At 49.4% G+C, this 24,213-nt stretch overlaps 1 protein-coding gene across 3 annotated transcripts in view; it reads right to left on the bottom strand.

Annotated features, from left to right (window-relative positions):
- The window catches only part of rims2a (regulating synaptic membrane exocytosis 2a), a 182,905-nt gene that overhangs the window by 124,716 nt on the left and 33,976 nt on the right, over positions 1–24,213 (bottom strand). For all 3 annotated transcript variants that reach the window (XM_029259821.1, XM_018763027.2, XM_018763028.2), the window contains 2 exons: positions 23,112–23,123; positions 11,296–11,594 (listed from right to left, as the gene is read on the bottom strand). In XM_029259821.1, the coding sequence (XP_029115654.1) occupies positions 11,296–11,594; positions 23,112–23,123 (311 nt within the window). The remainder of the gene's footprint in view (positions 1–11,295; positions 11,595–23,111; positions 23,124–24,213) is intronic.

The raw sequence follows: 24,213 nt of genomic DNA, 5'->3' as shown, positions 1-24,213 counted from the left end.
GTAAGTACCTTGACTGAGGGTACTACACAAGGACCCGGGATTGGAACACAAATACCTCTGCCGTAACACGAGGGCTCTAACCACTGCGCCACCGGCTGGCTGTGATGTGCACATACAAGCCTTAAAAGAGACAAAGAGTGCAACTTCTCCAAAGCAACAGAGGAAAAACTGAAGCCAGCTTTCACACGCCACCTACACGTGTTCACACAGTAATTTACAAGCCATAATAAAACATATTTTAATTAAATCTATTGATTTCTGCTTGCTCGTTCTGACCTCCTCACGTTAGGGTTAATTCCTTACTTAAATATCCGATTCCATTTGTGCATTTGCGCCCTGTGAGAACCCACAGTGTGTCACTGACAGGTCGGCCGTCCCTTTTTTTTCATGTTAAATGCTCCAAATCCTCATTGGGAGTATAATGGACAGCGGTCTCGTCGCTCGAGAAATTCTCCTCGTTTTTCCCCCGCTAGTGCAGAAAGAGGCGTTCTGTCGTCTCCACGAACAGCACATGCAGGCGCCCGCAATGTGCCAAAGCAGCACATTTTATGCAACACAGCAGCTGTAGATTAGACTGCGTTCAAAACCTCTAAGTACCACTATAAGGGGCCCAGAATGTTCCCAAATTACAAAACGGGACACATTTCACTGGACCTTTTGAGAGAAAATTGTATTTCTCTCTCCCTTGCTCTCTCCCTCACACACACACACACACACACACACACACACATGCTCTGCTATTGATAGTGGTGTCTTTGCTATTGGCTGGTCCTCCCTTTGTTCTGCTGACCGCCACCCAGCCACAGACACGACACGCCAGCATCCCACCATGGAACCAAACACCTGAGGAACGAGGAAAACCGCATGAGCCGGTGATACAGAACACTCCGCTGCCCTGACCTCAAAACACACCGCCATGAAACACAGGGACGACATCCTGTATGGGACCCCAAGCGGGAGCATCGAAAATCGTGATTGTAAGAGGAGCATCAAGAATAGTGTGTGAGTGAGAGAGAGTGGGTGTTCCAGCTGGAGCGTATGGGTGAGTGACCCAGTGTAAGAAATATATCTAGCAGTGTAAATCACCGCAGTGAATAAGGTGTGTGGGCTGATAACACTACATAGAGTTCATTGGAACTTTCAATGACCACGCCTGCCTTCGTGAACCTGCCGCGAGGTAAGCAAAGGTCCCATTTGCTTATTAATACGGCCGAATTGAGCTAAATCATGTCATCTGGCGAACAGGCCAGGCCGGGTCCCACTTAATCCTGTTAGTGTCATTGGCGCAAACGTTCGGGTCAGGAAATAAATGCCACGGCATTATGAACACGAGGCAAACAACAGCCACATCTCGAAAACACGCGCCTAATACAACCGAACGTTTCTATTATCATTTAAGAGAATCAAATTTAGTCGGCCATTTTTGTCTCGCTAAGTAAACTAATGATATTTACTGTCTGTATCAATGAAATGTCTTCGGTGAAGCCAACGAACGTCCATCGACCAAATCCACAGCAATCCCTCATCCATATGGTCCCAAGAGCAGGACGGCTTCGAACCAACAACAGTGCAGTACCCCGGTTACCATAATATGCTTATACTATTAACAGGTGTGACCCTCCCACACTTCCAATTTTTTACCCATTTATGCACCTGGGTAGTTACCATGCTTAATAACACCACAGCAGAAGATGAGATTTGAACCTGTAACCATAAGGCTTAAAGATGGTCTCGCTAACCACTACACTACCTGCTGCTCATACATAAAAGAACATCCATCAACCAGTCTGGTCTATGGCTGTTGTCCAATGGCCAGAGTCTACTATGGGCTGTAAGACAAAGGCATCAGCTGAATAATAATAATAATAATAATAAGAAGAAGAAGAAGAAGAGGAATAGACTATAGGTAGAATTTAAAAGTTCACTGAGGTTCCTTGAAACAACTGTGGTAAAGAAGCTGCAGAACAACAGCGCAGATAGGCCCAAAGCTGTAGGAGTAGGTTCGCCACTGCACTCTCAACTGGTGTCACAGCTGAAGGTGTTTAGATGCTTGCAAGCAGCGCAGAAGGACTATGACCCACTGCTGTATAGTTTACGACCAGGAGCAGCACTTTGATGCTCCTATCCAAGATAATATTCGGGTTTATATTTAGGTTTTGAACACTACCGATTAGGAAGTAGCTGTTGATGGAGGTATGTTCTCAGCTTCTTATCTCTGTCCTCCATCCTGTTTAATGTCAGTGGTCCCTGAAGTCACCGTCTGGACGTCAGGTCTTTCTGGCATGTCGTTTTGGGTAAGGGTCCAACACCGACCCAAAAGTAATCCAACCAGGTGAACATAGTCACCATACTGCTGGGTATTTACCCAAGCACGGTGGTAAACTTTGCACTGCCGTTCTACTGTCCAAGTGGAAAATGTTCATTATAAGCACTTAGCACAGTGGAGTCACCGTTGGTGGGACACGGGACGAGCGTGTCGGTGAGCAAGCGAGCAGGCTGCCGTTCAGATCCTAACGCGCTGCGGCGGACCTGCTCTGGAGCCCAGATTCGATATATCACACGACATGGCAAATGATAGATTCCCCTGCTTTTCCTGTAAATGGCGTACTGGCAGCGGCCGCGCCTTGATGTCGCCGTGGCGACAATGAGAAGAGGCAGTTTGGAACTCCGGGCTCGCCCGCGAGCATCAATCACCGCTTTTGTCCTCGCAGCATTCCGGTCTCCCCGGTCCCCGCATGACAAGCCCCGTCAGGCTGAGCGGGCAGCGGAGGGGGGTGGGTGGGCGGCACGGCAAGCGCGCACGCCGTCGTATAACACACCGACGTGTCAGCGAACCCGCTACTCCCATAACAGGAGCGGACCATGATATAAGGAGCCCTCACATTTGCCCGGCCGGGTGCGAGGCAGGCAACCTTGTCCCAGGAGTGGTAAGAGACAGGAAGTGATGAACTATGCTTTTAAAGCAAAGGAACAGTTACAACACACCCCCAAAATAAACTGGACATTAATTTGTTTGCCAGCAGTAATATGGGACAATACCTATCCATTCTTTTTTGGAAATCAGCACAGGGTCTAGGTGGTCTAGAGCCTATCCCATGGGGTATGAGGCAGGGGACATCCCGGGTGGGGTACAAACTCATAAACACAGTAAGGATTATTTACATGTTCAGCACATCATTCCTTACAAATGTATAGTTTTAATGTCAACACAATGATAGGATCACTGGGGTTATTCTTTACATTTATCAAAAATGTGCCTCCAAAACAATTTACAGTGATTTGCCCTTTTAAACAGGTGGGTAACGTTAACTGGAGTCACTCAGGGCAAGTATCACATTCAAGGGTGTTACAGCAGGAGGTGGGATTCAAACCTACAACCGCCAGGGCCAAATGTAGCAGCACAAATCTTTACACCGCGTACCACCCTGTGCACTGCCATTACGGTAAAAGCATTATCGAGCGTGGTAAAAACGAGTGTAGAGAGTCCAGGAACACACTCCTCAGCAGGTGTAGTCCCCGATTTCCGCAACAGCTCCTTACACAGCAGCCACACCTGGACCCACACACACCTCTGATCATCTCAGGAGCTCAAGCAGGGTAATTATGCTGTTAATTTCATTTCCAACACAACCCGGAGCAAAACATTCTCGTTTATTCCATAAGCAGCCTGCGAGCGACCTGCAGAGATCATTTCTGCGGGGCGGTTTTCCAGAAACAGTTCAGTCTAAAATGCCCGGGGTTCGAGCGCTGCGGCCCCACCAGCAACTCGACCGCAGTCACTTTCTGAGCTGCTCTGCTGTCCACAGTCCACTTTCCAGTATCATCATCAGCTCCCTTCTATTTCACTTCCATGCAGGAGAGATTCTCTCACAGTGACAGACCTTTTTCACTATACTGACAATGATGTATTTAGATTTTACTACACAGATATTATGTATACTCATATTTGCATCCTTGGAAATAATAATAATAATAATAATAAGAATAATTTCCCATCTGTACATTTCAGTCCTTGGCAGTGTAATGTGAAGAGGAAAGGAAAGCAGTTGCGCTGTGAATTATTTCTGAGGGAGGGGGAAAAGCATATGGGAGAAGACCCACAATCCTTAGAGTCAGGCCCTGCCTGTTTTAACTGTGAGAGCCCTGTACCGGAAAATACTGGATCTCTCTCTCTCTCCTCTCTGCTGCTCTGTGCATCACAGCATGCGTGTGTGTGTACGTGCGTGCACCGAATACGTGTGTGTCCAACTTTAAACGGAAATTACTTGTGTGCTTGTGCCAAAAACACAGCGTTTAGCAAGGGCACACACCTGAGCGGGTGGGGGGGGAAGGGGGTTGGTATTAGAGGAAAGTGCACGGCAGACACAGGGCATTCAAAAATCCAATCAAATTATGGCAGAGATGCTCGGGTCCAAGCGAGCTCTCCAGTCAGCGCGTTGTTTTCTCCTGAGCGTGTGCCACCGGCTCCTCGCAAGGTTGTGGCGTCCACTTTCTTCCTCTCTTTTAAAAGCATGGCCGGCCCGGGGCCCCGGCTCGCTCTCTCTCTCCCTCTCTCCCTCTCTCTCTCTCTCTCTCTTGCTCTCTCTCTCTCCCTCTCTGCGGAGTGTGGACTCCTTTTTCTACATGGCTACAGAAAAAAGGCACGCCGAGAGGTCCTCAACCACCTACTTCTGCCGATTCCATTCGGAGGCTCAAAATCAGAGAGCAGATCAGAGCTCAGCTGTCAACTTGGGCCAACTGGGAGATGGAGAAACACACACACTCGCACATCTTCACTCGGGAAATGTCACGAAACACATTAGCAGAGGAGAGCAATGGTGCTACACTTCAAAGGCTGGTGCAGGTTAATAGCACAATGCAGCCTAATTAAAACAAACATCCCGATCGGCCACCAGTAAGTACATCAAACAGGCTCACGTGTCCTTTTTATTCCTTTAATATTCTAACATACTCTGTTTCATTAAAGGATAAGATGATGGGCAAAATATGACATAAGCGCAGGCAGGACTGCATTAATAATGAGAGGGAGAAGGCAAGGCAACACCCAGGATGGACTGATGCACGGAAAGGGACGCGGTGCAGGTGAGCACCGGTCACGGGGCTGCGCTTCCCCGATTCGCACGCGCACGGTGCTCTCGCGCTCGCCAATTAATCTGATCATCATTAATACCGATCGGAAGCCCTGCCCTCATGCCCCCCCCCCCTTCCACACACACACACACACACACACACACACACACGCATATATACACGCACACCGTCGCCATCCTCTCAGGACTCAACCGAAGCGAAGGACATCTCCAACTGCAGTTTCCAGATGCGTCCGCGTTCACGGCAGGCGAGAGCGCGTGTCGGCAGGAACGCGCCTGCGATGTACATCACGCGCCCGGCATGCGTTCGCCACGCGTCCATCATGCATCCGTCAAGGATCCTTCACGCGTCCGTCTCGTGATCAAACCCCTCAACCCCCCCACGCCCACCCCCCCCGCCCCCCCGCAGGCGCCACTCACCCGATGGTACCGAGCGCGTGCTCCAGCAGCTCCGTGTGCAGGATGTTCTGGGGCGGGGAGAAAGCCCCGTTGAAGTGGGACAGCACGGAGCTACAGAACTGACGCAGCGTCTCGAATTGCATTTTGCCCCCGATCTGCCGGCTCTCGGGCTCCCGCGCGGCCCCCCCAGCCCGCCCCCTTCACGGAGCGCTCGTCCACCTGCGCTCGAGCTTCCCCCCCCCCGGGCGGCATCAGGCGCAAAGGCTGCGATCAGGTGCCATACTCCTCCTCCTTGTCCTCCTGCGCTGCGATGAGCGGCCGATGATCGCGGCTCCTTCGCTCATCGCGAACACAAGTTGGAGAATGCAGGTGCAGCGGGGGGTGGGGCGGGGGGGGAGCTCTCCGCCTCCGCGCGTGGCAGGATCCTCCTCACAGCATCCTCTCCCAGGCATCCCCGGTACCCGGGCGGGGGTGGGTGCGTGGGCGGGCGGAGGGGGGAGCTGGGCGGAGGGGGGGGGGGGGGCTCCACGTACACAGCGCTATATGAAACGCTGTCGTTCTGCGCGTGTTCGTACAGACGGTCCGCTCGCGCACACCGTCCCGCACCCCTCCCCCCACCGACGCAAGAGCACGAGCGAGGGGACGCGGCCATCGGTGCACCGACCACATCTGGCTGCGGAGCATCCAAAACGCTCTTTTGGGGGAATGAAGGGGCGACACGCGCGGCATCATAACGGACTGAAGCGGAGAGGGGAGAGGAGCGAGGGCGCGCATTGCGCGTGGCACCAGGAGGGTGGGGGGGGCCCTGAAGTGCCCGCTGCAAATTAAACCCATTAACCTTTATTTAGCTGCGTCTTTCGTCCAGCGCAGTGCAAAATGTTGCGTAATGAACTTCGTGGGAGTGAAATTCGAACCAGCAACCTTCAGATCAGAAGAGAAAAGCACTGAACACTACACTACTTTCTGCCTACAGGCAACATCCTACATGTATGCTATATGCAATTATTGTTTATACTCAAACATATCAATCAAACAAATCCGACATATATAAGTATATATTTAACAATCAAGTGCAGGTGCGCTCCGAAACTTGCTTTGAAATACAGACCAAAAATTACGAGAAACACCGCCGCCATAATAATCATCAACTTTTCCTGGACATACGGACAAGAGGACATAGCGACGCACCGATGAATTGATTTTACATTTTTAATTAGCTTCATTTTTAGTATTTTTATTGATTCCAGTTACATGCGGAAGACCTGACTGGCTCAACTTCGGAGGACAGTGGTGGGAGCAAAGCGCTCGGAAACGTGCCACCGCAGGTCTCGCTGACCACATTTTTGGATTATGGGAGGAAACCAGAGCGGCAGCAGAACAGCGACGAGCACGCGCGGAGAACGTGCCAACTCCAATGAGGCCGAGTCGGATTCGACCCCACGTCCAAACCCACAACGCCGAAAAGACGAGCCGCACCAGCGCTACCCGCTGCGCCACCTGAGGCTTCGCCGCACCATCAATAACACATACAAAGTAAATATTTACATATTTTGCAAACATTTTACATGTTTGTCCTTTTCGAGTAGCGGGATGTACAGTATGCGGGGGTGAGACCGACTCCTCTCTTTGACTTCAATCATCTCAGGCCGCGCGCGGCACAGAAATCTCCTTAAACTAATTACAAATCTACAACATCCCTGGGATTATTTGTTTTCTCGTCGCGCGCAATATTGCCTCCCATCGCGCGCCGCTCTAATAAGACAGCGGTATTTTTTTTCTTCTTTTTTTGTCTTCCTTTCTTCCTTTTTCTTTCTTTTTTTTTTGGAGACACCGAGTCTGAACGTGGGGGAAACCTCGAGAAACACGAGGAAGTAATTAAATTCTAATCCCGGCGTAATTATTGTTGTTTCGCGAGCCTCTCCGCCGTGACTCGTCCCCCGAGTGTCCGCGCGCTCGCTCGAGTGACACCGCGGAGACCAAGACGAATTAGGCCCTTTGCACAGTTATTTCACGTTATAAATAGGCTGTCAGCACTTTTCTCCCCCTTCTTTCTTCCTTTTTCGTGAAATACATTTCGAGTTAATTTAAGCATTCTCCGAGATTAATGAAAGAGGCTGTAGGTGCTTATGCAATAGGGGCTCTATTTATGGACATCCCCCCCCCCCCAATCAATCATAACCGTTATCTCCAACAGGAAATGTCCTGCTATGACAATATTCGACTGTACTGCAGATATATTCTTTTTTTTTTTACTCATTTTCTACATTGATGAATGAATCAGCTTTGAGCAAACTGAATAAAATATTTCTCTCTCCAGCAAACACCTCTGATTTTTTTTTTTTCTAAATTCTTCATTTCTTGTTTTTGTCAACTGTTAGATAACCAGCTTTACAATGATTTACTAATTTAGAGCTCTAATCTTACTGTATCGATTAAGAGTAAATACCTTGATCAAGGGTACTACAGCAGGAGTGGGATTTGAACCGGAGACCATCACATTACCAGGGAACAGCTCTACTACACCATCTGCTGCCCCAGTTACTGCAAACCAACCGGTATTTGACCCATTAATCCAGCAGGGTATTTTTACTTTGTTAACTCAAGTCAATGCCTTGTTTAAAGGTACAACAGCAGGGGTGCAATTCAAACCAACATCCTTCAGGTCGTAAGGCAAAAACCCAGATGACTACACTACCGATGACGCAACCTTGTCAACATAAAGTGCTTACCCAGCTTTCTTTGCGCAGCCCCCCCCCCCAAAAAAAAACAAGAAAAATGCAGCCATTTCCATCCGTATATGACGTAAAAAGTAAATAGTCAGTTTCCATTAAGCACCTGGATGAATTTCTGTTATCCCGGTAAATAGCCATTAAACGTCTGAATGTGTCAAAGCCCATTTCAGACATTAATCATTCAGGAGTCACACATAATTGGATAGAAAATAACTGCCAATAATCATGTACATTCGTATAAGCTCCACTGGTTATAGGAATTGATTTACATTAAGAGAGATACAGCAGAATGTAATGAGGACAGCGAACGCATCATCAATAAACCAGTGGCACTTTTTTTCGGCTGATAGATTTTCCTTTTTTTAAACCAAAGAAACCCTGCAGAAGCCAAATGGGGTGGGGTGAGGTGGGGGGAATGTCGGGAATGCTGATTTAACATAAAATATCCAAAGGCCTTTATTCCAGTCTCCGCTTATTTGGCTTTAAGCTGTATTGAGATTCTAGAAACAATGCAGTTGGATAGATTTCCTTAATCAGAGTTCAAAATACAACGCCCTTTCACAATTAATCCGGCAACACCTTATTAATACCTCTGTTCAAGGTACTGCCCCTGAACCGACAATAAAAATAGCCTTACTGTACCAATCGTAGTAAATCGCTGTAAGTAGCTTAGTGAACAAACCTGACATTGTGAGTCGCTTTAGAGAGAAGCATCAGCGCAATAAATTAGCGTCAAATAAAGAACATCAGTGAATTTTAAAAAATCAGTGCTGTTTCCACGGTTACCGAGACGCATTATTATTAACACTGATCTGTAGAGTTTCCGAAGTGTCTCACGTACACCTCTACGTACGTGTGGCAGAAACATGAGCCATGAGGCGAGCGAGCGCTTGGCCTCTCCTAGGAGAAGAGCAGCAGAAGGCACCAAGTAAGAAGATGGAAATGTGCTTGACATGATTTATATTTTGCCCCCCCCAGCCTCAACATAATGATGTTGTACAGAAACTGCAAAATCTCAGTGTTTCCTGTCCACTCAAGCTGGTAGAGGCCATATCGTTAGAGACGAGCGCTCAGACGGTGCAGAGGGGGAGCCTCGCAATGCGGCAGATGCGCTTTAAGGGGCCTCGGCGCTGAGGGCCGTTTCGGGAAAACGAGGGAGCGGCCGAGGGCTTCGGCCAAGCGCAGGTCCGCACAGGCAGCACGGGGGACGGAGCCAGGCTCCCGCCACCTCCCAGCCCATCTCTCCAGCCCTCCCTCACTGACAGAGATTTTCAAAATGAACCGTAAATGAGGTCATGGTGGAGGGTGAGGGGGATAGGGGCAAACAGAGAGAGAGATAGAGAGAGAGAAAGAGAGAGAGAACGATAGAGGGAACGTGCAGATATTTTTTCTTATTTTTTAATTTATGTGACCAAGGCACTATGGGATTGGTCTGGATGGGACAGGCCTGGATGGAATAGGGGGCTTTTGAGGTCATAAACAGAGTTCCTGCCTCCCCGGGCCAGATGAGCGGAGCACACGTGCACAGCCGTTTAGCAGAAAGCACAACGCACACAGCCCACGACTCCAGCACGGACACACACACACACACACACACACACACAGACACACACACAAGGGCCGCAGCCAGACGCCGATATCTGTCGTCGGCCGAGCAGCTCGTCGCCGTCAAATTGAACCGCGACACACTTGATGAGCAACTCAGAATTAGACGTCGACGGAGCTGCCGGGGAAGCGGCTGATTTTGAAATCAAACACATTTTAATATGATATTGTGGCTTTTTCAATGATTCCATTGCTCGGTGAGTGAGGAAAATGAGCCCCCAAGCGGTCAGGAAGTGTTACTACACCACTGCTGTGCTATTTTTATACACAGCTGCTGAACAGGATACACCTTAAAGGAAACGCGTGCATCAGCATCCAAGCAGCCCGTGACACACCTTCAACAGATATCTCCCCAGATTTACTGCCGGGGCTGCGGCGGAGAGACACGCGTGTGATCTGAAAGCGAATCTCGTTCGGAGCTGCGCTCTCCTGACAAAGACATCCCGCTCTCATTCTGCCACTCACTCCCAGCGAGGCCCCTCCGACGACCCCTCCAAGTATCGGAGTGCAAAAGAGAAATATTAATAAAGGAAAGGGGGGAAGTGCCAGGCTGGGGAGAAAATAATAAAAAATAAGAAAAAAACAGCGTACTGGGACAACTTTCCAACCATACAACAGCAATGTGCAACAAAAGGTTTGTCTCCACAAAAACATGAATATTTCCTCCTAATGACAGGAGCTGATGCTGCTGACGCTGGGAGAGGAGCCCTTTGTTCAGCACCAGAAGCGGAGGTTCGAACGAGTGAACGGAGCGGAGGTGGCGGGGGCTCTCGACTCGTAATGAGCCTCCAACTTCATTGCGGGGTTTTCTCAGTCAAAGTGTTTCCTGTAATCTGGGGCTCCGTTTCGTCGATTGTGGCTCGAGGGATTAGATGAAAGGAGCCACGAACCACGATCGTCTCCCAGCCCCGCTTTGCCCCCTGTCGCCAGGCCCCTCAGGCACCCATCGCTTCCTGACGTCGAGCCCTTGGTGACTCAGCCATTCAGGGGGTCCTCGTGGGTGATCAGACACCAGCAGTGCAGCCGCTCTGATTCCACTGGACTTCCCTGAAAGCTCTGGGGAACCTTAACTACCACGACACCCTAATGTAACCTAATTTGTGTCAGAAGTGTGCTGCCGGGTCTGTTTAAGGCCACCCGACCTCCTGGGATTGGACCCCAGAAAGTCCTTTCAGAAGGGGTGGGATCGCTAGGTTGAACAGCGCCCTGAGGTAGCTGCCGTATTTATTACAGGATCTGGGAAATCTTAAGGGACACAGGGGGCACAACAGCAACCAATCACATTTCTTCCTGACAGCTCCGCACCTGTATCCCTATCTGATGTGACCAAAAGCAGGATTGGATTATTTGCAAACCATGACCGATGGGTTGGATCCACAGAGATAAACTTCAACCACAGCACCCCCTAGTGGCCAATGCAGCAACCGCCACAGCATTGAGATGTTCAAAGAGGGTTTCATGCTGCTCACCTGTCGCCCGGCGTGTCTCCGGATCCCGGACCGCTCCTGAGCGACTCCTGCCGCGGGAGCCCTTGAGGTCTGTTCCTGTCCGACACGGGCGCGGTCGCGTCCCCCGAGGGTTCCTGGAAAGGGGGTGCGCCCTGCAACTTGGCCTTCTTCTCGCGCGGCGCCTCCTCGTGCCGTGGGCCCCGGGACTCCTCAGTGATGCCCGGCCGCTGCGCTGCGTTTGAGCCGCCGCTGTAGAACCAGGCGCCCGATTTGGTGAGGATTTCCTGCTGCTTTCGGCACAGGTTGCACACCCACATCACCTGCGCGGGGGACGGGAGAGGGGCGTGGTCAGCCGAGGCACGGGATCAGAGCGCCGACTCCCCGCCCGCAGCAGCACAGCGACTACAGCAAAGTCCCTTTCACCCAGCATCCCCTTCAGGGCAGCTGCACAGCTCAGTCTTGCACTCATTGAAAATGACCGGAAGATTTTGGCACATTTACACTCATGCGCACATGCATACATTCGTGCATCTTCCACACTGGCAGATCATGTCACGGTTAATGTGATTCTGCCAGCGTGTCGGGTGGAGAAAAGGATGGACGGACAGAAAGGGTGCCCGGGTCATGGCGGGTGGTCTGGACGGGGAGGACTGGACCTGGGGGTGGGCGCCAGCCATGACCGTGAAAGAAAAACTGCATGCTTAAAAAAAAAAAGCTGAAAACTAAGCCCCCGCCACACCCATCCCCACCCAGCCAACTCCCCACACACACCGCAGCGAAAACATTAGCACCATGAATCTCAGAGTGGGGGTGGGGGTGAGGGGAGCCCCGATCGCCCTAGGCAACGCTTGGCTTCTACTGCATCGCTCCGAAGCCCCTCCACCCCCCCGGTGGGGCCATCCCTGGGACAAGCGGTCAACTGGGGGGGGGGAAGGACGGAGGACCAAGGGCGCACCGCCCCCCACGGATTCGGCATTCACATGCAGTTCCCGCCTCGCGCTCGACAATTCCTCACCCCGACGGACGGACAGTCTGTCAATAGCGTTTGCCTTCAAGTCTCACCGCGCACCAAGAAGGCAATTAAACAAAAACTGCCGCGGACGCGGCACTAAAGACGCCCGCAAGCTCATTGTGATGCGCCTTCGCGGTCCGAGCAGAACGTGGCCCCGCCCTCTCCGGCTGTCCTGACCCCCCTCCCCCGTTCACCCACCTACCCACACGCACAGTCTCGGCCACCTGTTTGACACCCCTAACACCCGGCGCCGGCCGCCCGGAAAGCGTACGCGGTTCCGCTGTGGCTGCCGCGCGCTGGCAGGTGCAGGCAGTCAGCTGCCCGGAGGGACGAGAGCGCAGGAATACCCGGGACCGGAGGAGTCGAGGTCATGTCTGGTCCGAAGGAGGTGGAGGAGGAGCGCGACGCTAACAAAAAAAACACAAAGCTCTGCCTTGGCTCTGGTGCGACAGCGCGACTCTCTGTCCCGTTCTGCCTCGGGAGTCTGAGAGCAGGCGACGGGAGCCCCTCCTACAGCGGCCTCCCCTTAGTGACAGGCCCCGCCCACTGTGTCCTCCCCTTAGTGACAGGCCCCGCCACTGTGTCCTCCCCTTAGTGACAGGCCCCGCCACTGTGCCCTCCCCTTAGTGATAGGCTCCACCCTCTGCACCCTTCCCATAGCGACAGCCTCCGCCCACCGAGCCCTCTCGTTAATGCAAGGCTCAGCCCATTGCGCCCTCCCTTTAGCAACTAGCTCCGCCCACTGTGCCCTCCCCTTATTCGCTGTCTCCTCCTCCTAATGCCCTCCCCTCTGACAGCTTCTGATAACTCCTGGCTCCACCCTCCCGGCGCTGAGTCACTAAAAAAATTGCTATGGTGATGAATGGGCCTGCATGTGCTCAGGAGAGAGGAGCGGTGGAGAGACCATTAACGTACTGAGCTCCACAGAGGGACCCTTAGCAGCCCCCCCACATCCCCCACCCACACCCACCCCCACACTACACACCGCACTGGCTGACCAAAACCACAGGTCAGGTGTTTGACGGAGCACCCTCACCACTTAGATTAGCTCTTCACCTTACTTACTACAGTAAAGCGAAGTAAAAAGCACAGCAGGAGATCATGTAGCTGCAGCCATAAATTAGCATTTAAAATTAAGTGATGCTAAGATAGTCTTATGGAGAAACTTATTTTCATTGAACAAATTGCACAGTATAAGACAGTGCTCAGAGGGTCCAGTACAATTGGTGATTCACAGGGTAAAACAGGGTCACCTTCTGTCCTCCTGGGGCCACTATTGTGGTTTTTCACAAAAGGAAACCATCCCTCAAACCCTGCGTCACATCATCACCCTCGATCTCTTTACTTACCCCCCACAAGGTCAATTAGCATAAAGTCCACTCCGGTGCTGCGAGTCCGCCACGCCGAAATCAGTTGAGCTGATTCAAAGGACCCGGGTTCGAATCCCACTTCCTGCCCTTGATTAAGGTACTCACCGAGCTGATGCGGTAAAAATTACCCAGACTCGGAGTTGTGAAGCAGTGGTGCTCCATGCCCTTATTGGAGCGCTCGAGGGCACAGCAGTATGTGGCGCCCCCTGTGGCAGTAAAATGGAACTGCCACAAAAGCTCAAAGTGCTGACATTTCACACCCTGAACGAACAGCACACGTGGGACGGAGAGAGGGGCTTCCAGCATGTTCCCGATACAGTGTATGTGACATTATGCATTATAACTTCTTATAGTATTTATATTTATATATCTGATGTATTTCTCTAAAGCAAATTACAGTGTTCAGCTACTTCTGCCAATTTATTGTTCTTAATGTCTTTTATGAGATACAGTAGAGTACTGACATAATTAGTTCATCATGTGACAAAAAGAGCGCAAACCGGCCCACGCCAAGACCCGTTCGTGTCCAAAAGAAGACAAAAGTGTTGACATTCTCTCAATATGTCCAGCCTCAGAGCTGTCAAACTGCACCAGAAGAGTTTTTTGGAAAATTTGACCAGATGTGTAGAAAATCTTGCAAAGAATGGGACAGCAGTCTCCCACGCACACACTATCCGAACCGCTTGTCCCATACGGGGTCACAGTGAGTCGGAGTCTGACCTGGCAACACAGGGCATAAGGCTGGAGGGGGAGGGGACTCAACCAGGATGGGGCGCCAGTCTGTCGCAAGGCACCCCAAGCAGGACTCAAACCCCAAACCCACCAGAGAGCAGGCCCTGGACAAACCCGCTGCGCCACTGCACCCCCCCTTCCGTCACACACACTTTGGGCAATTTAGAGCCACCTGAAGCACATGCCTTTGGACTGTGGGAGGAAACCAGAGCACCTGGAGGAAACTCACAGGGAACATACCAACAGCCTAGGAGCTGTGAGGTACCATGAGTACCCGCTGCACTACCAGGCGGCTGAGCACTCCAGGTGGTGACCGTGACACAGCGGAGAAACTGAAAATGTACAAAGGACTGCCGACTTCGACGAGTATGGCCCGGTAAAAGGAACGCAAAGACGTTCCACAAGAAAGGAAGCTGAAAATCGACAGACCACATTAACAGACTTTAAAACATCAATTTCGGCGGAATTCGGGCTTATAAAGACCTCCAAATGTGTCTTCAGGGCGTTGGATATGATCATTATGGTATCACCCTTCCACATATCATCTGCCCACGAGAGACACTTATTCACAGCTACTTATAAAAGCCATTTACACAGTGTGTGTTTTATTGCAGTAATTGAGGTGAATGACCGCGGTGAAGAGAACGACCTCACAAACGCCTGCGGTCTGACGTCCCTTAACGGTGCTCACATTACTGTGGTACGACTCCCGCAGCCACCTCTCGCACAGGTGTGGCATGGAAGTAAACATTTTCATTGGCGCTCAGCACTGGAAAAGAGTGTGTATCCTACTGTAAAAAACAGGGAGGAGTCCAAGTGGTGTAGGGGGGGGTCTTGCACCCCTTGCCACTGAACACACCTCCCAAGAGCAGACACAGTGTGTTCTGATGTAGCCTGATGTGTATAAAGGATGAAGGGAAACACCCAGCTTTCACACTGCACTGACCTGCCACCATAAACCACAGATTCATTAACTGCTTTGTCCCGAGCAGGGTCCCAGGGGTCCGGAGCCTATCCTAGAATCCCTGGGACCGGGCTGAGGGTGTACTCCCTGGACAGGACACCAGGCACACACCCATTTACACACTGCAGGCGGTTTAAAGTCAACACTTCACATGAACTAGATGCCTTTGGACTGTGGGAGGAAACCAGAGCACCCGGAAGAAACCCACACACACGGGCAGAACATGCAAACTCCACACTGATTGAGTCAGATTCAAAGCAACACCCAAACAGCGCAGGTGCTGTGAGGTAGCAGTGTCATCAAGCTCCCTATACCAGAAATAAACACACACACACACACACACACACACAGGCCGAAACCACTCGTCCGGAGTAGGGCTGCGGCGAACCAGAGCCTACCCCGGCAACACAGGGTGCAAGGCTGGAGGGGACACACCCAGGACAGGACACCAGTCCGTCGCAAGGCACCCCAAGCGGGACTCGAACCCCAGACCCGCTAAAGAGCAGGACCTGGCCAAATCCACTGTGACGCCGCGCCCCCTTTTTAAACCTAATTTTTAATGTAATTTCAACATAACTCATTTAATCGTAATTATTAATTGCCATATAAGGACAGCAGGTGGTGCAGTAGTTTGAGCTGCTGCCTTCGGGTTCAGCGGTCATAGGTGTTAATCCCTCCTTCTACTGCAATACCCTTGAGCAAGGTACTTCTTCTGAAACTCCTCCAGTAAAAGTTACCCTACTGTATAAATAGTTAAAACACTGCAAGCTGCATTGGTGATAAGGGTTGAGTTAATGAATATGTATAAACTACTGTAATCGTCTCTAAATTGCCCATAGTGTGAGTGATTGCTCTGTGATGTACTGGCGCACGCCGAGTTGAGTCCCATGCTTCCGGGATAGGCTCCGGACCACTGTGACCCTGCACTGGACAAGTAGATGAGATTGATGAGAGATAGATTATTATAATTGATCTACTTCAGATTTTTTTTTTTACTATATCCACACTGGGCTGCCTTAATTATGTAATTATTTTGTTTTATAATTTTCACAACTCATAGTGTTATTAACAGGTCAAACACATGTATCTGAGACTCCTGGGCTTACGGATGCACTGTGGGATGGTGGGATCACCCTCTCACACGACGACAAGCGTTCGACGGACCCCACGGCTCCGGACTCCAGGCCCTCAGCTCACGGAGCTAATCCTGAGTCTACGTGAAGGCCTGCAGTTGTTCGGACAGGGGTTTGACCCCCCTCCCCCACAAACTACACCAGGGAGATGGTACCCAGAACACGAGAGCGTGAGAGAGACGGGGTCACGTGACCTTTGGTCACATGAACGACCCCAGAATAAACAAAGGCTGCAGTTTGGCTTGAGCTTCTGTAAGGTTCAACTGGTTTTAAATTAATACTGATCACAGTTTTACAAGTTTTTTAATGACAGACGTAGAGATCTGGCCATGCAGTTAAAATCCCAGCTTCAGTGAGCGAAAACTTGATGTTTTTCTTTGAAGATCATGTTAAAAAAAACTGCACTGCTTTAAATGGCTTTCACTGCATATTTATTTATTTTCCTGACACATGTGTTACGGCTTTGAAGAGAATTCCCATCGGGACACAAAGTACCCTTCAGCTGTGACATTTGTGCTTGGCTGTCATTTTAGCTACTTTGAATTCATGTCAAAGCCAGAAGGGGCGGGGCCTTCACTGTTAAACTTAAAGCTCCATTGACCAGTCATGCGTGCTGTGTTTGAGCGCCTCCTACTGGAGAAATTACGTCACTTCACCTGTCGGTGCCACTGAACATGAACAACGGACAGAAAGCAAAGAGGCATTTTTACTCATTCATTTATTGTCTGTAAATGCTGGTTAATTACTGGGTCTTGGGGGATGGGGTGTGACGCAGGGGTACATTGGCTCCACGCTTGGTGGGATGCCAGTCCACTAGAGGGCAATCACACATTCATTTGCACACACTAACAGTAACAGTATCACCAGTTCACCCGAAACACATGGACTGTGGGAGGAAACCAGAGCACCCAGAGGTGCTATGTGAACACGGGGAGAACAAGCAAACTCCACAGAGACCTTTCGGATTCAAATCTATCAATATCTATCTAATGCTTAGCCCAGGAGACTGAAGCAGTGGCTACCCGCTGCACCACTGTGTCATCCTATAAGCAGCTGTACTACAATATAATATTTCAGTAGGCAATATAACAGCCATTGCAATTTTGGTCAATTTTGGAAAGCCCTTGTATAATTTACTAATAAAGAATGATTTTTAAGTAATTACATATAACCAAATACTCAGTTCATGATAGTCAGTCACACATCCATTTAAAAATAGTCACTGCCTCGCTATAACCGTATGCCCAATTTAGGGAAGCATAACATGCAACGCAAAGTAGTGTTGGGGTTTAGGGCTGAGGTTGAGGGTTTAGGGTTAGGGTTTTGGGGTTCAGGGTTAGGCTATCCACCCTGCATGGGACACCAGTCTGTGGCACAGAATGTAAAGTCACTTTAGAGGTTAAATATTCACATAGTGAACAATCTGCTGCAAAACACATATAACTGGTTTTCCTCACAGCAAAATAAACATCAGAGCTTATCAAGAACATTTTACACCATTTGTGTGGAAACAGTCTGTGTGGAGTTTGCATGTTCTCCCCGTGTCTGCGTGGGTTTCCTCCGGGTGCTCTGGTTTCCTCCTACAGTCCAAACACATGCTGCTGAAGTTCACCCATAGGGTGTGAATGACAGAGAGAGTGTGTGTGTGTGTGTGTGTGTGTGTTCCGCTGATGTATGGATGAGTGACCCATTGTAAGTAGTGTATTTAGCAGTGTAAATCACTGTGGTGAATACGGTGTGTGGGCTGATAACACTAGAGTTCACTGGAAGTTGCTTTGGAGAAAAGCGTCTGATAAATAAATAAATGTAAATGTAATAAAATGCATCTTCAGATTCAGTAACAATTAATGGTGCATTATTGTGGTGCAAGTCTTTTTACATTTACATTCATTTTTAGGGAGAAAATGTTCTCAGTATAGCTGGGTGTTTTATATAAGAGCAATATATACAGTACTGGTACAGTGAAAACTGAAAGCAGCTAAACACAAACATGCTATAAGGGGTCATGTTGATCAGTCCTCATACGTCACAAACTATTGTCCGTCTCCACACTGTCACTGGCACATTGCACATGTCATTCAGACCCTACAAAGCAGGGAGAATTTCCAGAAGAGCTCACGCGCCAGAAGTGCCACACAGAGGGGCGCATTAAATTTAATTAGGGTCTAATTTTAGCGTCAAGCTCCATATTCGTTCTGTTGTGGAACAGCAGCGTTCAGGGGTATCACATACCACCCCGCTGCTTGGAAAAAAACCCCCCACAAACTACCCTGTGTGTCTCCACAGCCAAATACCCGCGACAGGGCACCGCCGCCACCTTGTAACAGCATCTGAAATTATGGTGATGTTCTTCACACGCGCTTGGATGCAGCACAGGACAGTCCGAGTTCAGGCATGATTCGTTCAGCGGATGCTTAGTTTTCCCACAGCAACTCACAGCCTCGGTGCTCACAGGTATTCACCCATTTGTACAGGTGGGTAACTTTTACTGGAACAATTCACGCAAGTACCTTCCGAGGGGTTTACAGCCGGCCCAGGATTCGAACCCGCGTCCTTCAGGGCAACGGCTATAATCCCTGTGCCACCCGCTGCCCCTAGCATATAGACTGCACTAAATTATAATTAAAAGACACATGAAAATGGCTAAACCGGGATTTGTAGCGTGACACGCACCAGGCTGTATCCCATCTTGACATTTATTATATTAGTAACAACTAACATTGCGACAATATTTCAGCGCTGAAACTTTTCCCTCCTTGACGCGCTTTTCTAGTTCTTCATGTAACGGATTTAATATAAATTTTAAACGCGCTCTTCCCACGTGCGCGACAAAGATGATAAGAAAGCCATCAGAAGATGTGGATTATGTATTAATTATTGGTGCCCGGTGGTGCGCCCCCTCCCCCCCCCCGCCCACTGTCAGCCTTACCCGCGCCGTCGGGGGGGTCCATGATGCCGCTGTCGCTGCGCATCGTCTGTAATCCTCGTCGCGCAGATCCGACCGACCGCGACCTGTCTTCACAGGGGGTCAGTTACCCCCCCCCCCCCCCCCCCGAAGCACACTCGGATCGCACGCGGTCCCGCCCCACCCCTCCGAAAATCTCACTCAGTTACGTTTCCAAAAAAGAAGTGACGTCGCCCATCCTTCAAAGCCCGACAAAAAACGCGCATAATAATAAGTGTCCAACAAACATAATATGTTAATATAATAATGCGTCTCCAGCAGATGAAGAGACCCTCGAGGGACAGACAATGGGAAACGCAAGTAGATAAATTGAAACGAGCTCCGGAGACGCAGAGGTTCGATTACTTAACGAACGTAACGGGCGGGAAAAACGAGGCGCGCGCTACGCCTGGCCGGAGCGCGAGCCTCCTCTTCTTGCCATCGGTCTGATAGTAGTTATGTCTTCATTACTAATAGATGCGGGCGTGAGTCTCCAGACACCGGAGCTGACTGGGGCTCATTAAGAATGCAGAGCGTCCCCCCCACCCCGACCCCCCGCGATGCCACGCGACTCCGAAGTGAGCGCGATGAAGGCGGAGCGCCTCGCGCGCAACACGTGTGCCGCGATCGGATCCAAGGATGTTCCTGCTCGAAACCCGAGCCGACAGACCGTAAAACAGGGTGAAGATCACACAATAAATGCTTACTACTCACTGAGCATCTGCTTGCTACATTTTAATGATGTTCGTTATTTGTTTTCATACACGTGACATCTTAACTGTTATTAACTAATGATTCGTGTTTTTTCCTCTTTCTGACAGTTGCGCAGGGCGCCGAGGGTCAGTTAACTCACATTTTTCTCCAAGGGAATATACACTGATTTACACACTTGAGCTGGGTAACCAGCTGCACCAATTCAAGGTAAAGACCTTGATCAAGGCTTCAAGGGTCCTACAGCAGGAGGTGGGATTTGAACCCGGATTCTCAGAGTTCGAGGTGCTACACCAGGTGCTGCCCCGCACCTTCTTTGGTTCATGGCTTCCTATCACTCCTATTATTCTATCATCCATTCATCTCTAAAAAAAAAAGAAAAAAAAACATTTACCATAAACTTCTCCAAACTACATCACTTTCCGGAGGTAAAAAAAAATGATTTTCACACCATGTACATGTTTAGTCTACATGACAAAACAATGAAACTTTGAACTCTGCTGGTGACACTTTCATCACCTATTTTGGAAAATAGGATGTTTACACTTGCATTTTGAGTTGATTACACTAGTATGGGGGGCAGAGGGCAAGGGGGCAGGTCCTGCTTTCTGGTGGGTCTGGGGTTCGAGTCCTGCTTGGGGTGCCCCGTGACAGACTGGCATCCCACCCCAGGTGTGCCCCCCCAGGCCCATGCCCCATGCCACCAGGCTGGGCCCCAGCCCACCACGATTTTGCTTGGGATGAGTGGTCTCAGACTGTGTGTGTGTGTGCATATGTGTGTGTGTGTATATGTATGTGTATGTGTATGCATACACTAGTATGTTCATACACTGAGCTACTTATAATGACTTACCCCAGTACTCAGCTGGGTAACTTTCACTGCATCAACAAAGAACCAGCAGTTCAATCAAGGGTGCTAGAGCAAGAGCGGAATTCAAACCCAGGTCCGTGAACTAGATGATGACACGTGTAACCACTGCACCACATACTAACCTTATTTCATGCATACACCTATATTTAATATAATATACCTATATGTGTATACTGTATTGGAAATGTGTGTAATGTATTAGTGTGTTTGCTGCGACAGATGCCGAGACGTGTAAATACTGATGGTGTCTCACAACAAGCATCATGTTGTCACCAGTGGAAAAGAGTAGGTGTCATTATATGTCTCGCAAACACACACATTTCCAAATTAACTCAAATACACTAAGGGGTTAAACTGTATTTCTGCTCTCGTGCATTTTCTCTGCCGGTCCACATCTATCTAGATTATTTGCAGCCCCGTGTTCTATGTACGGTCACCGTTTAAATCGGGCTTATTGATCGACTGCTAGGAGCCCAGACTCCATTGAGGTGGATGATCACCTGCTCAGGTGGAGAGGAGCATCGGCACCCCAGACTCCAGACTCATCTCTCGTGACCTTGGGAGCGAGATCTGAACGAGCTGCAGTGACCAGCCGTGACGTCAACAGCCCGGGGCCTGAAAGAGAATCCGGTCGGCTGGACACCGTAAGGGCTGGGCAACTCGATCCAGGGCCCCGCCAGCTGCCCGGCCAGCCACGCCGCAGTCGGACGGACGGGCAGCGGAGCCACCGTTGCCCACCCGCTGCCCCTCCCCAGCGCTATGGGAACAGCAGTGAGAATTATGGGTAGACGTCATTGTTCTCATTTCGCTTTAAGGGCCCCCAACTTGCGGTACAAGAACCACAAGACTGGCGACCAGGATGAATTTTTATTATTAAAACCCATCTGCTGCAGATAAGATTATAATACAGTGACATCAGCATGTCAGCCTGCAGATAAGTGTTTAATATCTCCAGTAGAGAGCGCTCTCTCAAGATCAAAGGGGCACTTTTGTCTGCGACTGCATTGCTTCCTGCGCCGAGCCGATGCCGCGCCGCCCCACAAAGACCAGAGTAACGGGACACTTGGCGAGGGTTGCCCTGAACGCAGTCCAGCTTCGGGCCTCGGTTCTGCCCCGCAGGATCCCGAAACCCGATCGCACCCGTTATACTCCCTGCGCAACAAAGGAGGGACTGGCACCGAGCGTGTCGGTGGTTCCCTTGACCCTCAGCCCCTCTCCAAGTCCCATGAGCGCCTGGGAGGCCTTGAGGAACAGCTCAAACCTTTAGATCACATCAACAACCTTCGGTCAATCACCCTCACAGCTGACACTATCCTCCCAGCGTGCACCTGCAGGCTTTGCACCCACACTGGACTGCACATCATGGACAGGATGTCTTAATTCTGAGGAAATTTCCAGGAACTTCCAAAGTAGCAGCAGAAATGTACCGGTCCAGGGTTCGAGTGAAGGTGGGTTCAAATCACGGCTGCTACATTGCCTGCTTAAATATTATATGGCTGTTTGCCGAGTGGCACAATGGCACAGCCGGTAGCGCTGGAGCTTCAGTCTCATGGATTACACATTTGCACACGGTTTTGAATCCAACTTGCACGTTCTCCCCATGTTCGCATGGGCTTCCTTCAGGTGCTCTGGTTTCCTCCCACAGTCCAAAGATATGTGTTTCAGGGGAAGTGGTGACTGAATCACCCACAGCGTGTGTATCTGTGTGTGATTAAGATGGACTGACACCCTGCCTCACACCCTGTGCCTCCAGGATAGGACCCAGACCATCACAACCCTGCATTGGACAAACAGTTATTGATAATGAATGGATGGATGGATTTGTTACACTAAACGTTTACTGAGCAGCCAAGTATTACATAAACCAGCCATCGATATCCTGATGATTGTGTGCAATGGAGTCTAATATGCAAATCAGTACAGTCTCCTTCCACCTGTCCGACAGGTGAGACATCAACCCTCTTTCTGCCTCGCTGAACTGCAGGTGTTATGAAGCGCATGCAGAGCATCACATGAAATCCAGTAAAGGGTTCGACAAGAAACATATAGTGAGTTGTAAATATTTAACAGTAAAATGAAGAAGAAGAAGAAGATGCTGACCACTTTGTCCTCCTATCACAATTCCGAGAAGGCAGGAGTGCAGCACACAGAGAGCAGAGGGAGAGAGGAGAGAGAGTGACGTCAGCGCGGTCACAGGTGTCACACAAACACGGCACGGGATGGGCAAAGCGGGCGCATATAGCACACATCCGCCACACGGTAACTAGAGCTGAGGGAAGAATTAAAAAAGGTTAAATACCCGAGTAAGACTGAGTTCACTGTAGCAAAGGCACTTAGCCCAGTTCAGTGTGAACAATAAGGAGACAGGCGCCCCCTTGTGGTATTATTATTATTATTATCATTATTATTATTTTTATTATTGCTGTTGTTGGGTATTATTAAAAATTGGTAAAGTGGTGGCCTACAATTTTATATAATGAAATTTAAAATGATTTAACCATTTATTCAGCAGGGTATTCTTATCAGTTCAGGGTATATACTTTGATCAAGGTACAAAAGGAAGGTGATTTAAACACATTGTAGTTTGAGATTGCAGTCTCCCTCTGGAAATTAATAAAGTTTTCATTTATTAAAAGATAACAAGCCCTAAGCAAAACATTTCAGGAGGTGATGTGAAAGAAACTGAGCAGGAAGAAAATACCAGCATTAATTGAGATCAATATAATCAATACTTAGTGAATCTAATCAAAGAGATTTGTTTGCAAGAGCTGCTACACTTGCTTGGAGCCCCAGGTACAAAAATTTTCCAGGGTTCAAATCCCAGGATTTAAGAGGAGATTCTCATAAATAAAAATTTCCCTTTAAACTGGCAAACATACAGTATTAAAGCTATGAAAATCTCAGATGGATTTGATCAGTTCAAAGTTTTACCTGGGAATAACATATGAGTGGGAAATAAGGCTGCTATTATGAACTAATTAAAAGAAATTTTGCAATCTGTTTCTTTTTCAAACATTTTGTTTAAGGGAAACATTAAAAAAAAACTGCCTAATAATTTTGCTGATGAAAATCAAAAATAAGTAACTTTATTAGATCACAATAATTCTCTGAAATAAATCACTGCACTGTTTATTTGAGAGCCTGAGAAGTGTGACCATCATCTGGCACCAACCAAACAGCCTCTGCCGACTGTACTTGATTT

The sequence above is a fragment of the Scleropages formosus genome, chromosome 18, assembly GCF_900964775.1.
Source record: "Scleropages formosus chromosome 18, fSclFor1.1, whole genome shotgun sequence".
NCBI lineage: Eukaryota > Metazoa > Chordata > Actinopteri > Osteoglossiformes > Osteoglossidae > Scleropages > Scleropages formosus.
The sequence above is the reverse complement of the archived record's forward strand: the minus strand, read 5'-3'. Positions and strand labels throughout refer to the sequence as shown.